The 17,216-nt window shown below is 35.0% G+C and overlaps 1 protein-coding gene across 1 annotated transcript; it reads right to left on the bottom strand.

Moving 5' to 3' along the window:
- Positions 1-4,668: 4,668 nt before the first annotated feature.
- On the bottom strand, positions 4,669-9,251 carry LOC138335989 (uncharacterized). Its single transcript, XM_069285227.1, has 2 exons — positions 9,023-9,251; positions 4,669-6,661 (listed from the first exon to the last, which is right to left on the bottom strand). The coding sequence occupies exon 2, from the start codon at positions 6,650-6,652 to the stop codon at positions 5,000-5,002; it is 1,653 nt and encodes a 550-aa protein (XP_069141328.1). The 5' UTR covers positions 6,653-6,661; positions 9,023-9,251; the 3' UTR covers positions 4,669-4,999.
- Between the last annotated feature and the right edge of the window lie 7,965 nt (positions 9,252-17,216).

Genomic DNA, 17,216 nt, shown 5'->3' on the forward strand with positions numbered 1-17,216 from the left:
TGTTGATGCTAACAAAGTTTCACATAAAAATCACGTAACATTCTGGCAATAACATGGGAAACAAAATCATTAACAATTATTGCTGACACTAACACGTGAAATGAAATGAATAACAATGCAAAATAAATAATAACATCAGCCACTAAATCTAACATCATTTAAAAAAGACAAACGCATGCAAAGATAGAGATAACACAGCAGCAAAAATATAACGTGTGCTAGAAAATAATAACATGCCTTTAGTTAAAGATAACTAAAAATTTTATAATAACAGTAAAACAGATATAACCAACATGAATATTTAAAAAATCACGAATATGGTTAAAATAACAGTTTAAGAACGAAAATTAAAGATGCTCCACCGGTGACAAATGGTATTTTTTCACTATCAAAAACAAGAGCAGACGATTTAGTATTTTTCTTCAGTTACAAAAGTTACTTACTTTACACTATTACCACTATTGAAAAGTTTGAGCTTCTAATTTTACTTCAAGTTAAAAATATGAAAAATAATTAATTGCATCCCGAAAAAATTCCGTGGCACTATATTCTATATGGAATGAAGTACTGATTGTGCATGCACCACAGGCGGAATAAATTATTTTATATTATTTTTTGTGTTAATTAGGCATATTTATACACGATTTAACACCAATTGTTGTTCAAATGATGAATATCATTTATACTCTGTCGGCGGTGGAGCATCTTTAACAGAACAGGGCTACCAGTGAAGGTGATATCTTTTCCGCTACAACGGTAGCTACTAGCCTACTACCCGGTACTCCCTGCTCAGCTGATAGTGAGTGAGTCTTCGTATTTTGATCATTATGTAAATAGTCCCTAGCAGTATTTTTTCATAAATGAGTGGTCACATATGGTCACATGTTTCATACCTGTTCCCCAATCGCGTAAAACGTAACCCTGGGGTAAATAGCGGTTCTTTAGTGGGGCCTCTTTAGGGGTAATGAATGCCCTGTATATTTATAAAATGTACCGTTGTAATGCATGTACAGTTAGAATGTAACCGCTAGTGCATTATCAAGCTAAGATTTGTTTCAATTAATCTATAATATTATGCTACCGATCAATTCATACAGTTCTGATGTATATATTTATAGATTTTTAATTTGTAAATTTTTGTTCTGTACATGTTCTGGTAGTGTTAATACACATACATTGTATATAGGATTTACATTGTAGGTTAATTGGTAAAATTGTATTGTATATGTTCTGATATACACATATACATATGTACATGTAGGTTTTAGCTTGTTCTTTAGATATATTTGGAGGACACATACAATATTATTTCTGGTCATAATAATAAATAGTGTTTGTATATTTATTACAACTGTACCTGGTTCATGTGTATATGACAAACTTTACAGAGTTGAAATGTACTGCAGCCATGTATCATTTATAATTATTCTGAATTTTTGTTGGAACTATAGATAATGAATTTTGTATCTTTTTTGAAACAATATTTGATTCTATCAAATGCATCAGTGACACATTCACAACTTATAAAATGTTTTCTCTAAAATAAAAAAAACCTGTAGAATGAACCTACATTTATTCATTGATATATAATTGAAATTGATCATTTCAATTTTTGTCATATTCAACAGATATAAAAAATTGTTGGTTCTTTTTTTCAGGCACCATGCATGCATAGTGACATGAATACAGAAAGTTCATCCCTTGGACCTGTATACAAGTGTATGTATACATATACATACAATTAGCATCATATGAAGACTGAAGAATGTTGATTTGAGTGCTCTTGAAAGTAAACTTTTCCAATATGGACCTAGAAGATCATGAACAGAACATTTAAACAGTATTGATTTATTAAATGTTCCTTTCAACTAGTACTGTAATCATTAAATAAAATTATGATGCAATACTTTTTCATTGTTTAACTTTGTAGAAATATTTGACTTTGTAGAAATATTTGTTTATATTAGTCCTCTAGATCCAGTGATTATAATTCTTGCATCCATATGCCTGCCCATTTGTTTGTCAGGGCTTGTGAGATAGCTTTTCAATTACTTTTAAAATATAAGGATTTTTTTACATATAGCAATATAGATACCATTGTCTTAGGATTTCTAAATTCTACTTTACAAGAGAGTAGACTCAACATATAAATAAAACCATAAAACTAGCAAGCTATCTGAAATGTTAAAAATCTTTTTGTCTGAACCAAATTTCACATTTATTGTCTATGTGTAACTTGTACATAGACCATTTATGTATTAATACTGTAGTAACAGTGATTACAAACACATAGACTAAAATGTAGTATGTAGTACTATGTACATCTGTCTTTGATTTGAGTTCTAAACAAAAAAGTGTGGTACCTATAGGGAAGTTGTGACTTGGGCGGAGGGTGAAATACAGAAGAAATAGCTACACATGGAAAAAAGAAAGATATACAGTACCATATGGATTCAAAGTTGCTCCAAAATCAATGAGACTAAATAACCAAAAAAAAGCCATGTAAACCCCAAATATGCAATGACCAGATCAATGATAAAGCACCCTTCCACTTCCAGTTATCTGTAGCTATTTCTTCTATATTTCAACCCCCCACTCAAGTTACAACTTCCCAACCTCATGATTCTTCTGTCTTTTAGCCCCCCCCCCCCACCCCCACCCCCCAACACACACATACCTGATTGATTGTCATGTTATTTCAGGTTCCTATTCAGGTATTATTCCTAGAAACCAAAAAGGGTATACACACTGTGTACTCTCAAAGGAGGGGAACCACTTCATTCAAAAATGGAATTTACAATTTCATCTTAATTTTGAAATTTTCAATTTAATTATTAATTACTGGACTATTAAAACAGTATAGAACCCCTCGGCTACAGACAAAGTACTGTGGTACACATTTCTCTTAATTAATTACTTTTCTTCAACTCAATCATCTTTTTCTCCAGAGCACAAAAAAAAAGAACAGGAAACAACAGAAAAGGAAAGTAACATACATGTAGGCCTATATGTTTTCTGGAAATATATATGATGTGTTAATTCTCACAGCATAGGCCTACATGAATGTGAAGAATTAAATATTATCAATGTTTGAGAGAATTTCCTAGTTGTAATTCTATAGCAGCTTCATGGAATGTACGTTTACATATATACATTGTACGATACATATACATCATAAAAGTTTCTTTCCTTCCAGCTGGACATTCATGTCATCTCTCTCCAGAACTCAAATATTGTTTACAAAAAAAAAAAAAAAAAAAAAAACAGAGACATAGATAATTTAATTAAATCTCTGCAAAAAACTACACGAATAATTGAACACATATATTGTACTTGTAAAATATCTATGTATGAGCTAATTTATTTTCACATCTTTGACAGCTACATGCATGGACGTTCTATGGAACGTTTTCGTGTGGTTTTAAATGGGAAATTATGTTACGATTATTTGTATTTAACCTTCATGATTCGGTTGATGTAAAATACGACGAATGCGATGCTGCAATAATTGCCCCTTGCCGGGGCCCCATCTCTGCATCGGCCGAATATTTGTGTCGATTTCCATGTACAAGATGCTTTTATCGAAAAATGATTACAAAGCATTGTCATTAATGTAAGAATACTTCATTTGCATCAAATGTATCATCTCAAAACAACAATTTGCATACCGCATTAGTGGTTTATCACACGAAACGAAACCGACACGACTGAGAAACACATGTCCATGTTGACATTTCCACGCAGCCTCGTTTTCAAAGAGTTTGGCGAATTTATATTTAGCCTAGAACTGTGCTAAATTTACACGGGCTTCCCCAAAATTTCAATGGTCAAAACTGGACACCGTAAGCAGAACTTGACCATCATTATGGTATACAATGACTTTTGGAAGGCCAAAGAATGCATTTAGACTGGTTTCCTTTGCCCGACTATTCACTTTAACTGTTTTACAGAGATTATCGCAATGAAAGTCTAAAGTCATATGCATCTGGTTTTGTATCAAACAAGTTGCCGTGTGAACTTGATTCTTGTCAAAACTGTTTCCGAACAATTTATACAAATGAAATTGTTGATAGTGGTGACTATCATGGACTTCACAATGGCGTCCATTTTGGAATTCAACAGGATCTATTTAATTTACTCTATCACACTGCTATCACACATGATGTATAGCTAAATGAAGTTGATTTCCGACGGCGTCACGGAATCAAATATGGCGACACAAGAGATAGTAATTCTAGACGTTCATTTGTGTCTTAAACTTAATATTTCATAGAGTTTGGTTTTATTTTGGTTTAACGTCCTATAAAAAGCCAAGGTCTTGTAAGGTTTTTTTGGTGGAAGAAAGCCTGAGTACCTGGAGAAAATCCACCGATAAACGGTCTGTACCTGGCGACTGCCTTATATGGGATTCGAACTTGCGACCCAGTGTTTGGCTTGTAGTAATATGTCGAGACATCTGAACCTCTCGGCCACCTCGGCCCAATTCTATCGAAACCATATACAAAGTTTCGTACTTTCCTGAAAAAAGAACGATTTTTTAATTGCTCCACTAATACATGGTGTAGTGGTCAAGGCCACCCCATACACATCCTTCCCTTAATCATTTTACATAATGCATTTGTCATTAAGCTAGTTTGATACGCTGCAAACGAAGACAAAGGAAAAAGATTTTTAAGAAAAGACAAACATATTTTATTAATCAAATTGTTAACAAGGAATGTAAACATTATTATAATAACAAATGTACAAAGGTATACAGACAACAGCCTTCTAATGATAAATATATTTTTAGTATTTGGAAGTATTTATCTCATTTCATTTTAATTGACAGAAGTTAACCTTGCTGCTTATAACAATTCACCACTGCTAACAAACTTAAACAAAACAAGTAAATGGATTTCTCATACTCATGGAAATAGTCCCTATCGTTAATGTATTTTAAAAATTAAATACCAAATACTATAATAATAATCACCGTACATATAGATGCTGTCCTAATTCATGGGGCAACATTTTCATTGGATACTGATTCCTCAAGACATGGCTTCTGAAGCGCCTCATCGGGTATATCCTCATGGTTTATCAGTTGCCATGGTTCATCGTCAGGTTCAAGGGGCAAACTTGATTTACACTGTCTGGCAAATGATTTACAGTTGTATAAAGCCAGACTGTACTTGCGTTCTCCTATCATTGATCTCGCAGTCTCTACGACATTCGCCGCGTCTTTGCACGTCCCTTGTTTGTACTCGACCCTGAAGAGCGGCTTAGAGAAGGGTATCCACTCCTCCACCACCCCGACCGAGTACCTGTTCCTTATAACTTTGATTTTGTTGATCCCGTCATGTTCCACGACTATCGCATGACAGCGTGGATGTAGTAACCAGCTGTACACAACTATGTGGTCACCACTTTCCAGTTCGGATATATCTGTAACTGCTCTATCATCAGCTTTAAATGAAGAGGAAATCACTTTCCCTATGAAACTTCCAAGAGCAGTTCCAACCACTTTACCTACGACACCACCAACCACTCCTCCAATGATACCACCAACAATAATGCCAGCAGGACCAAGCGGCGCACCAACAGCTATCCCGATCAATTCTGGACCAAGAGAGAACAGTACGGATAATCCAGCACTCATCAAACCTTCCACCACCCGTCTGATGGCAGTTTCAATGAAATTATTTCTGGTCGTCTTCCCATCCTTTCTCTCTTTGTAAGCCTTGCTCAGGTCCCAGGCTACAAATCCTCCCTCTATGACTAAAACAATTCCAGCACCAACCCAGTTGCTTCCTTTTACAGCATATTCGATTCCCTCAGCCGGAAATATTCCTCCAGCTGCAGAAGGTGCCTCTTGTATTAAAGTTGGCAGCGTTTGTTTTGCAACGGAAGCAGTTTTTTGTACAATTGTGCATGTTGCCTTCACTACCGTCCTAGCAGTCGTAACGACATTATGTGTAATAAGTTCGTTCACTTTTCCTTTCAGCCAGGCCACCTGATGTGATTGTTCCACTCCGGTTTTGCAGTAGGTTGCAAATGATTCACAATTGTCTGTAAAGGGACCATATCCTGTATCTCCGAGTCTTGACTTGGCTCTAGCCAAAACAAGTTCGGTGTTATTCAACTTCGTTATTTCTTCTGGATAATCTATACGGTATGTCTTGGAATAAAATCCATCCTCCTGTGTTTCCACTTTAAGACAGTCACGCATTATTTCGGTGCGTCTGTTCTCCGTGTTTTTGTTCCACTGAATCAACTTTAACATAGTTTCTTCTACATCTTCGACAATAGCATGGTGCCAGTAACCGACTTTTCTCTGCCAGGTAATATGGTCACCTATTTTTATTTCGTCTGCAAAGCGTTTTAAATCAATAGGTGTTGTTGAACTTTGAACTTGGTACGCTGTGTTTTTGTCCAAACTTGGTGTAGGTTTTGGAAGGAATTGTGTCTTTTCGTTGGTATCTTTTTCATTTGTCTCGTCTTTTCCGCTTATGACGTAATCATGCCTTAAGTACTCTGAGCTACAAACGGTGCAGAATGTGCCGATCAACTCGTCTTTCCTGTCTATGTAACGTCTAAGTTTACAGTCATCTCGGGTTTTACACAGGCATTGGAACTCAAATGTGGGTAATTTCTCGTCTGTAGAGGCCATCGCGCGTAACTGGAAATAAATAATATGAATAGTGAAAGTATTTACATTGTATAACATGTTTGTAACATTGTTTAAAACAATGAAAAGGTAAACCAGCAATGCAATTCTGCTTGGTATAGTTCCATATATACAGTTACAGTTAATTATTGATAAAAGATTTTCAGCTCTCCATAGTTAGAATCAGATATGTCGCAGAGACAAAATATGTTAAGCCAAATTTCAGTGATTTTTTCAATATTTTAGAAACTTGTCTAGTATAACTTCCATATAATATGGAACTTTGTAAACATTTGCTGTATAGTATTATTTCTACCACAATATGTCGTTTTATACCACTTTAAATATATATTTAAAAAAGACGTTCGGTAAGTAGGAATGCATGGAATAGTTGTTTATGATAAAAATTTGTTATCTATACATTCTTTATGCTATTAAGATTTTTGAATAATAATGAGTGCCTGTTTGCTTACGATGATATCACTATACCTTATTTGGAGATATCGACCAAAACGTTATCGTATTTCGGTCTTCTTGTAGATGGTTTAATTGGGGTAGAAACAGGCCACACAACACGTAGTTATTGAATACGAAATTTACTCGTAAGTTACTTTTTTAAGTTACAAAAGGCACTCGTTATAACTCTTGCCTTTTGTAAATTTGAAAACTCACTCGGATGGAATAAATTCCATATCCAACAACCACTCGTTGTGTAACCTCTATAAAAACCGTATACATAATCTAAATATGTCTGTTAAGTCATTAAAATGTGTCTGCGTAATAGTCGTTATTATTTATCTGATTATTCGACTTGCTTTATGTAAATGTTAAATTATGTAAAAGTGTCGTTAAAAACTTCGTCGATTATCAAATAATGTCATTTTGTATAAGTACCAGGAGGTCGATTGAGTTACCGTTACACAAAACCGACAAAATAAGGTAGCGTTTAGCTGCCTTGTTAATAACTTGTAATTTATTTATCATCAAATCAAGTAAGCTGTTTGTATTCAGCAGGTATTCACAAGACACCTGAAAACAAGTATATCATTTTATGAAATGCGATTACATAATCCCCCATTTTTGACTCTTTAAACGACCTCCCCCCGCGCCTCATAGCCGGCTGTTTATTTATATTTAAAATCATTTAAAATCATTTTTTTTTTTTGTAATTTTACAAGTGTTGCAAAAGAAACATAGCCCCGAATTATAGTAATTACACTTACGAAAACAATCTTGTTTTTGCACAACAGACATACCATTGCAAGTCAAACATCAAATATGATACAACTATTTAAAAAATGGATACAATTGTATTATGGTACATAGTTAAGCTGACAAATATTCGTCTGTTGACTTTCTAGATGCTGAAGTCAAACATCAAGCATGGTAGCCAATTATAAATTGTGGATGCACTATGGTACTTAGTTAAGCTGACAAAGCTTCGGCTGTTGAATTTCTAGGTGTTGAAGTCAAACATCAAACATGAAAGACAATTATAAATAGTGGATACATTTGTTCTATGATTTTCCAGTCAAGCTGACAAAGCTTTGACTGTTGGCTGTGTAGGTGTTATTGAGATCTACAAGTTCAAGTGTTCACATCCTGTGTAATGTGCCTCTCGTGGTGATCGCGTGCATTAATCTAACACAACAGGCGATGAAATTCCTGTTTGCTTCATACAGATAAAAAAATGTAGCATTACATAACGTGTTGTAATATGTTAAAGTTATTATTTCTAACTGTTAGAGTTAATGGTGGCACTACTTAAACACATCATGACACGACAATGCTGTAGTGATAAGCTAGATGTTGCCATTTCTGACTGCTCGTATTGACTTTAAAATTTGTAAAGTACAAAGTAATAGGATGGCATACGTATATACATCATGACGAGACATGTTGTAATAATAAGCTAGTTGTGACCATTTCTTTACTTCTGGTATTCATTTTAGAATAATTAGCACACAGTCACTGGCAATTCACATACAGGTAGTCGGTGAAGGTATAACAATACAAGTAATATAAGCCACTTGTAATGAGCTTAAGTCAGCCAGGTCTGCATGTCTGATATGATACATTGTAAGACAGAGCTGCCTGATCAATACATGGTTGGTTGTGTGAAAATGTTTACTATGCTGAGCAAATGCATTTATGCTGCCATCAAATAAGAGAAATATATCTCACCATGGAATATTGTATTGGGGTTTCCATTCCCGGCGAATTACAAATATATCCTGTCGACTGCACACTGCCTTAGTACAGTGTCTGCCTTGTACGCATTTGATTTGAACCTCTATCTCCCTCCCCGACAATATTCAAAATATCAGCGTTTCCCATTTTATCGCGTTTAAATATGAAAATAGAAATACCTACCTTTGGATGTTGTTTTGCCGAAATTAAAATGGTGGTGAATACATCCAATGTCTCTGTTATTGTTAGGCAACATTCATCCCGGATGTGAGAGTATGTCTGTCGTTAGAGGCCCTAGTATCTTAATAAAAACGAACTTTCTTTTGGGATTCCCTGTTATTAATATAAGTGGCGTAGATTTGGAGATTTCCAGCTATATTTAGCTCATCAAATCCCCATTCTAAAAATATACACGTGCTGGAGACGTTATGTTCCTCCTGTGCCTAGACGAACATTACATGTAAACAATCAGTAGCAGATTACATAATCTAGATTTAAAAACCCTTTTTCTCTTTTGTATGTTTTAAGTGGGAGGGGGTGGTGGGCGTAATGTTAAATGACCTTGACCGATAATGTCAAAGAGGATCGAGGAGGGGGAAGACTACTAATGATGAATTGGCTTAAAGGGTACCATGTTAGAGCGTTCGATCAAACTGGAATTCGCTGTAAGTTTAAATAGGTTTTTTTTTATTTCATACTAAATTTTAATTTGACTTGCTGATTTGACACTCTGACGCAAACATCCGACGTTATTATGACTTCACAATAGACACATTGGCGTTGCGTATTAAAAAAAACCTTTAAAAGTCAATGGAATCGCATATTTAACAGATCTTAATTCAACAAGCAGACTGAAAAAAATGTTTTATCCCTGATCTCATTATTTTTCTGAATTTCGCCCCGTTATGACAAAACTACAGATTGTTGTGAGAAAACGCTAATTTTAAGAGCAGTCGGTATTCCGATAAGATTATGCAACCAATTACAGAAAATAATAACGGTGTTTTACAGAAGACATTAAAGGCAATTTGCTTATTAATACAGAAGTCTTGGTAGTCAAATAATTAAATAATAATTTCAAACTTCATGTAATAAACATGTTTCATGAATACTCAAAATAGAAGACCCCTTCCACAGAATAAACCATTTGTATTTCATGCTGCATGGTAGTTATAATGAATCAATTGTCCCAAATGTTCGTGTGCCGAACTGATATACATGTATATGTTCTGTTAACCACTTTGTATTAAATACGTTTTAAAGCAAGCTGGAACGTTACTTCAACTGTTTCGCGAATAAAGGTATAAAACACATATATAAATGCATGACTGTCTGTAAAAGCTATTGATCGAGAATTTATTTATTGAAAATAGCAAGGACGCGACAGTTTGCTTGAAACGCGATAATAATGGGGCTTACAGTACCTATCTGTAAAGCCATTAGCTCTGATGTACTAGATAAGGTATTCAATGTGCCCAACAGTTGATTTAGAACTTTGCAAAGCTATACTTTCAGAGCATAGTTATTTCACATGAACCTATTTTGAAGTCCTCACGAATAATTATCGTCTCGTCCCAACGAGCTGCATGTCGTTTCATCAAGTCCGTTGACTGTATAATAACGCGATATGGAAAAAAATGTCTAAAGTGTATTATTGCAACTAAAATTAAAAATTAACATTGACCAAATAATCAGATATCGCGGGCTTCCAGGACTTCCAACAATTGCTTAAAGATTTAATTTTTTTTTGACCATGTGACCTTGAATGAAGGTCGAGGTTATTTATATCAAGGCTTTCATCTCAGCATGTTGCAGGCCTAATACCAGGTCTCTGACCTTTTAAGGTTTTTGACTCCTTTTACCCTTAATGAAGTTAAGTTATCACTTGTATAGGTCTTCCAGAACTTTACAAGAAATTGTTTAAATATTTTAAAGTATTTTCGACCCTGTGACCTTGAAAAATGACCAAGACCATTCATATTAACAAACTTTATATCAGTATGTTACATGCCCATGTCGACCTTCCTGAGTTAGAAAAGAGGATTTCAAAATCATTTTTTCGAGAAAAAAAATGTGCACTTTTGAACTTCGACCCTTATTTTCAACTGGAAGTTGAATTTTTAGATAAAATCCTTATAGTTATATGTTCCACTTTTTATTTAACATAACTTATCCAAACGTAGAAGATATTTATCACGCCCTTAAGGAGATTTTGACATGATTTTAAATCTTGAAGTGAGGTAATAGCAGCCATATTTGATTCTAGACAAACATAAAAATACTGCTGTCACCCCTCACACTCATGCCTGACAATATGGTAGTAAGTTCTTTGGCTTATCTGTTATCATTTCAGAGAGATACAACTTTGGATGCAGGAGAATAATAAAATTTAAAAAAAAACAGAAAGAAAGCAAACACAATCACAACCTACCGCAAATGCAAATGACTCTGTAATATACAAATACTGAATAGTTTATCTCTTTCTTAGGCCTTTATGGTATGCTAATTACTTGTGAGTAACATATACTTGTTAAACTTTTATCATTTTGAAATATCAATCGTAATAATATTTTAATCGATTGTCTATGATGTGCCTCTTGATCAATAACTATCGCTTTTTAGAGACAATCGTTCGAATATTATCGTAAGGTAATCGTAATGCGTTCATACGTGGACTAGTTCCAATGTGATGAAAATCTCCAGTAAGCAGCTTTTACGTAAGATATCACAATCGTTTTATCAGTCTGTATTGACACATCTAGATATGTTCATTTATAGATTTAAGCAATGGAAGAGGTTTCGTATTCGAATTAGCGTACATGTAATAGCTATTACGTATAAATACAAGCCCAGTGGCAGGCCGGACTATTTCTAGTTCATACTTCGGTAAGATTTTGCTTATTTACTTTACATTTTACCATCACACAGTTTTGCTTTGATTTCATGTTAAAAGAACAGACGTTTTCGGTTTAACAGGGATCTATCGACCGATCCTCAGGCAGCACAGAAAATGTTGTGCTCGTCAGTATCTTTAGTTTTGCATCATATTAATAGCCAGGTTCATATAAGGAAGTGCAGCTTAGAAAACCACAAACTAGCGGTCAGTACCAAGCAACTGTCCCACATGGTCCCAGAGCTGATAGACTTGTGGTAATATGTCGTGACATCTTAACCAATCGAACATCGCAACCATGAGGTGGAGGTCTTGTGGTAATATGTCGAGACATCTTAACCTCTTGACCACCGCGACCCAGAGGTGGAGGTATTGTGGTAATTTGTCTTCGTGACGGATTTCAAAATAAAAATGTTATTAGATTTTATTTTGTTTTATTTGATATCAAAACGGAACATTTGTTCAAAGATGCTCCACCACCGACAAATGCTATTTTTTCACTATCAAAAACAGGATCAGACGATTTAGTATTTTTCTTCAGTTACAAAGGGTACTTACTTTACACCATTACCACCACTGAAAAGTGTGAGATTTTCATTTTATTTTAAGTTAAAAATTTAAAAAATAATTAATTGCATCCCCCCAAAAAAAACCGTGGCACTATATCCTTGTATATGGAATGAAGTACTGATTGCCCATGCACCAAAGGCATTTTTTCATTATTTTTTTGTGTTAATTAGACATATGTATATACATGATTAAACACCAGTTATTGTTCAAATGATGAACATCAATGTATGCTCCGTCGGCATTGGAGCATCTTTAAGTAAAATTAGAAGTTCAAACTTTTCAATGGTGGTGATGGTGTAAAGTAAGTAACTTTTGAAACTGAAGAAAATAACCAAATCATCTGCTCCTGTTTTTAATAGTAAAACAATACTATTTGTCAGCGGTGGAGCATCTTTCAAACATTGCATGCTATACTAATAGATAACAAATGAACCGCCGTTAGAGTCTATCAACTGAGAATCTTCATCAATAATGTGCGGCAAATTACAAAGTTTATGATTTTCAAGCAAACTATAGGCTAAGTTGACTTAAATACAATTACAAGTATGTCACGATTAGATTTCCAAACAAAATATTATCCGAACTTTATCATCACCTTTAGGTTTATGCTCTGTCTTCGCATCCAATGCACACCATGCAAACACTTGCCTATCCTCTGTACAACGAAATGAAAGCTGTGTCTTTGAAGAATTCGTTGTTTTGATTTAGGATATAACTCGTTTGTAGACCGATACATCCATGATATACATTCAGCATATCCGGTTGATTCAAACTTTGTAATCAACGGCCATACCATCAATATATCACACTAATCTTCATCAACTGAAAATCAAATGAGGCGGCAATCTCTACTTCGGACCTCATAAATACTTTGACAGCGGTACTTACTAATCATCCGCCTTGGTTACAAGTATATCAATATCTTATCGAAATGAACATTATTGATATATGCACAAATTTTTAAATTGACAAAACTACTGAAAGTCAATAGTGTTATATTTTAATCAAACGGCGATAATGTTCAGCAAGCTGAACTATCAACTTGACTACCGTAGTTATCCAACCTAGCAACCAACGTCGTTGTTTTTTTTACAACAAACATTCAAAAATAGACAACTAATGAAAATGTATGGATTGAATCGAACAGTGTTTTGATTGCGTTAAAGATTTATGAAAGCAATTGAATACTGATATTTTGTACATGTAGCGCTCCCTACCATGGTTTTATTTTCAGAATGTTACGCACGATTTTCTAATAGTCATCATTTCTACTCACGTGAATCAGTTTCAACACGGTTGCGTCCTTGTCAATCTTAATATTTTCGACAATTGCATGGTGCCAAATAGAGAATCTTCGTCGCCAAGCGTTGTGGTCGCCGGTCTGAACACTGTGCTGCATTCGCTCAAATACAATAAGTGTGGACATGGAACTTGGAACTTGGGATGCTGAATAACAAAATATCGGGGCAGGTCTTGGCTTGCATTTAGTCTTTTCGATGCCATTTCCCTCAAACTTCGCTACTTTTCCACAAAACTCGCACTCGTTCTTGCAAACGAGACAGACTACTCCGATGATGTTGTTTATGCTGTGACAACACCATTGACATTCTAAGGGTACCTCCTTGTTTCTGTCCATCCTCGTCCACTACTGTAAACATGCTCCAAACTAAATAGTCAACTATTGACTGTTGATATAGAGCGAGTTCGATCAATATGGCCATGCTGTTCTATTTATTGAGGTTAAACATGCGTGTAAGCCACAACCAATCACTGCCATGTTTTCAAAAAATGACGCATGCGCAAAAGAAGTTTAGTTATTGTTGAACGACTAAAGGAAATCGGTGGTTGAGCTCTAGTCGATAAGACATGCGCATTACAATTTATTGTTTCTGTGCACATGTGCACAACATGAAACTAAAGTAAGTTCGATCACACTTTAGTTTCACTACGGTGACTATAGCTTGTGATCGAACTCGCTCATCGTCATCTTAAATAGTAACCCCGTGCAATATCTAAGAGCTTGGAATCTTTTCCGTTAGAAGATACAAATGCTGATGCGTCTGCATATGGGATGAATTGCGGGAAAAGCTGTCGAAGAAACAAGATGGATACGATGACTAAAAATATAGGTAAGCGTAGAACATGTTTTAGTCTGTTAAATAGAATTTCTACTCTACGGTAAATGATCATTTAAATGATAAATACAGAATGATTTTTTTTAGCATTAGCATATGAACCTTGAGAAGGAATGTGAAGTTTTACTCAACAAAATGGGATACTTTGATGAACCACGTAACGTGTGACTAAAGCAAAATTCAGTTAGATCTATTAACGACCAATATTGACCAGATTAAAAAAACAAACAAACAAACAAAAAACAGAAAGAATTATCTCAACATGCTACTGGTCCAGTTTCAGGTCTATACCTAGAGTAGGCCTTTCAGAACTTGACAAGAAGTAGTTCAAAGATTTTAGGAATTTTGGCCCCTGTGATCCCGGATAAAGTTCAAAGTCATTTGATGATTTTAGGAGTTTTTAACCCATTTGACCTTGAATGAAGGTCAATGTAATTCATATCAACAAACATTGTAGTCATTTATGTCAGCATGCTCCATATTAGGTTCCTAGGCTTTCCAGAACTTCACAAGAAGTCATTGGAAGATTTCAGGTTTTTTGGCCCATGTAACCTCGAATAAAGGTCAAGTTCGTTCATATTAACAAAACATGGTGGCCAAAAATTATGTCAGCATGTTACTGTAATTCATATCAATAAACATCGTCAGTCATTTATGTCAACATGCTACAGAGGTATACAGACATTACAGGTTTAGCAGTAGAAGTATATGGACACTACATTTTTAGCACCGGTAAAGATGAGGGTTTAGTGGGTTTCTTTTGGTGAGTCGACGCCGACATACAATGAGCAAATAATTGACATGTGCATCTATTATTTCCGGATCTCGGAAAGGGATGTAAACAGTCTTGTAACAGCCCTTGAGATCTGATATTGTGCCTGTAGCATGCTGGAATAAAGTGCTATCAAATTTGTTCAAATGAATGACCATGGCCTTCATTCAGTGGCACAGGGGTCAAAAAGGCTAAAACCTTTAATCAATGCCTTGTAAATAACTAAGAGATCTAGAGATCTGCTAATGGACATGAAGCATGATTGGATAAAGAGCTACCATGTACATGTATGTTCAAATGAATGACCTTGATCTCCATTCAAAGGTCACAGGGGTCAAATAAGCTATAATCCTAAATGACTTACTATGTACTTCTCTTCTGCAATTTTTATACCGTTATATATTATGTTGTATTGCTGTGACGGCCATCTTTGATTACCAATCAACTCAAAAAATAACAACGCTCGGTCGGAACGATATCAGAATAATTTCAAGCAAGTTTCAGCTAAATCGCACACAGGTAGACCTTGAGAAGAAGTTCAAAATGGGATTTCAATATGGCTGCTATATCGGCCATCTAAGATTTTTGATAGACCTGAACTATAACAACACTTAGACGGGACCATGTCAGGATAATTTCTTGCAAGTTTCAGCTAAATCGCACCGAATGAACTTAAGAAGAAGTTCAAGATGTGAAAAGTTTATGCACAGCATATAAGGATGGACGAAATATGCTCTTTGTGTCAGATGACCTAATTAACAAATAACCAAAGTAGCACTTTTTTCTAAAAAAAGCGTCACCTTCCAATTGGAAATAAGGGTCACATTTCAAAAGTGCAATTTAAAAAAAAAATAAAAATCTTCTTAATATTAGGTCTGTAGCATGCTGACATAAATGACTACGAAGTTTGTTTAAATGCATATCTTTGACTTTCATTCAAGGTCACATAGGGGCCAAATATCATTAAATCTTCCAATGGCTTCTTGTGAAGTTCTAGTAAGCCTAGGAACCTATTATTAAGCCAGTAGCTATATACATAGCATGATGACATAATTGGCTACCATATTTGTTAATATGTCCGACCTTAACCTTTATTCGAGGTAACATGGGCCAAAAAACTTGAAATCTTCTGATGACTTCTTGTAAAGTTCTAGAAAGCCTAGGAGCCTTATATTAGGCCTGTAGCATGTTGATATAAATGACTACCATATTTGTTGATATGAATGACATTGATCTTCATTCAAGGTCAAATTGGTTAAAAACTCCTAAAATCTTCAAATGACTTCTTATGAAGTTCTAGAAGGCCTAAATACCTAATATTAGGCATATAGCATGCTGACATCAATAGTTATCAAGTTTGTTAAAATGATTGACCTTGAACTATATCCTGGATCACAGGGGCCAAAATTCCTAAAAAAAAATTTAACTACTTCTTGCCAAGTTCTGAAAGGCCTTCTGTAGGTAGAGACCAGAAACTGGACCAGTAGCATGTTCTTTCTGTTTTTATAGATCTAACTGAATTTGGCTTTAGTCACACGTTACGTGGTTCATCGAAGTATCCCATTTTGTAAAACTTCCTTCTCAAGGTTCGTATGCTAATGCTTAAACAATCACTCTGTATTTATCATTTAAATGATCATTTACCATATAATAGAAATTCAATTAAACAGACTAAAACATATTCTACGCTTACCTTTATTTTTAGTCATCGTATCCATCTTGTTTCTTCGACAGCTTTTCCCACAATTTATCCTATATGCAGACGCATCAGCATTTTTATCTTCTAACGCAAAAGAGTCCACGCTCTTAGATAGTGCATGGGGTTATTTTTTAAGATGACCATGTCAACAGTAAATAGTTGACTATTTAGTATGGAGCATGCGTTGCCACTGCGTGGAAACTGTGATTAGTACGGTATACACAATCCTCTGAGTTATGTACAAATCTATGATGTAGCATATGACATCTACAATCTACACACTCATTGTAAAATGATACAGTCCCCAT

Source organism: Argopecten irradians, chromosome 12 (genome assembly GCF_041381155.1).
Source record: "Argopecten irradians isolate NY chromosome 12, Ai_NY, whole genome shotgun sequence".
NCBI lineage: Eukaryota > Metazoa > Mollusca > Bivalvia > Pectinida > Pectinidae > Argopecten > Argopecten irradians.

Bases quoted from the DNA above. Each gene is read 5' to 3' on its own strand.
- LOC138335989 (XM_069285227.1), bottom strand. From the start codon at position 6,652: ATGGCCTCTACAGACGAGAAATTACCCACATTTGAGTTCCAATGCCTG.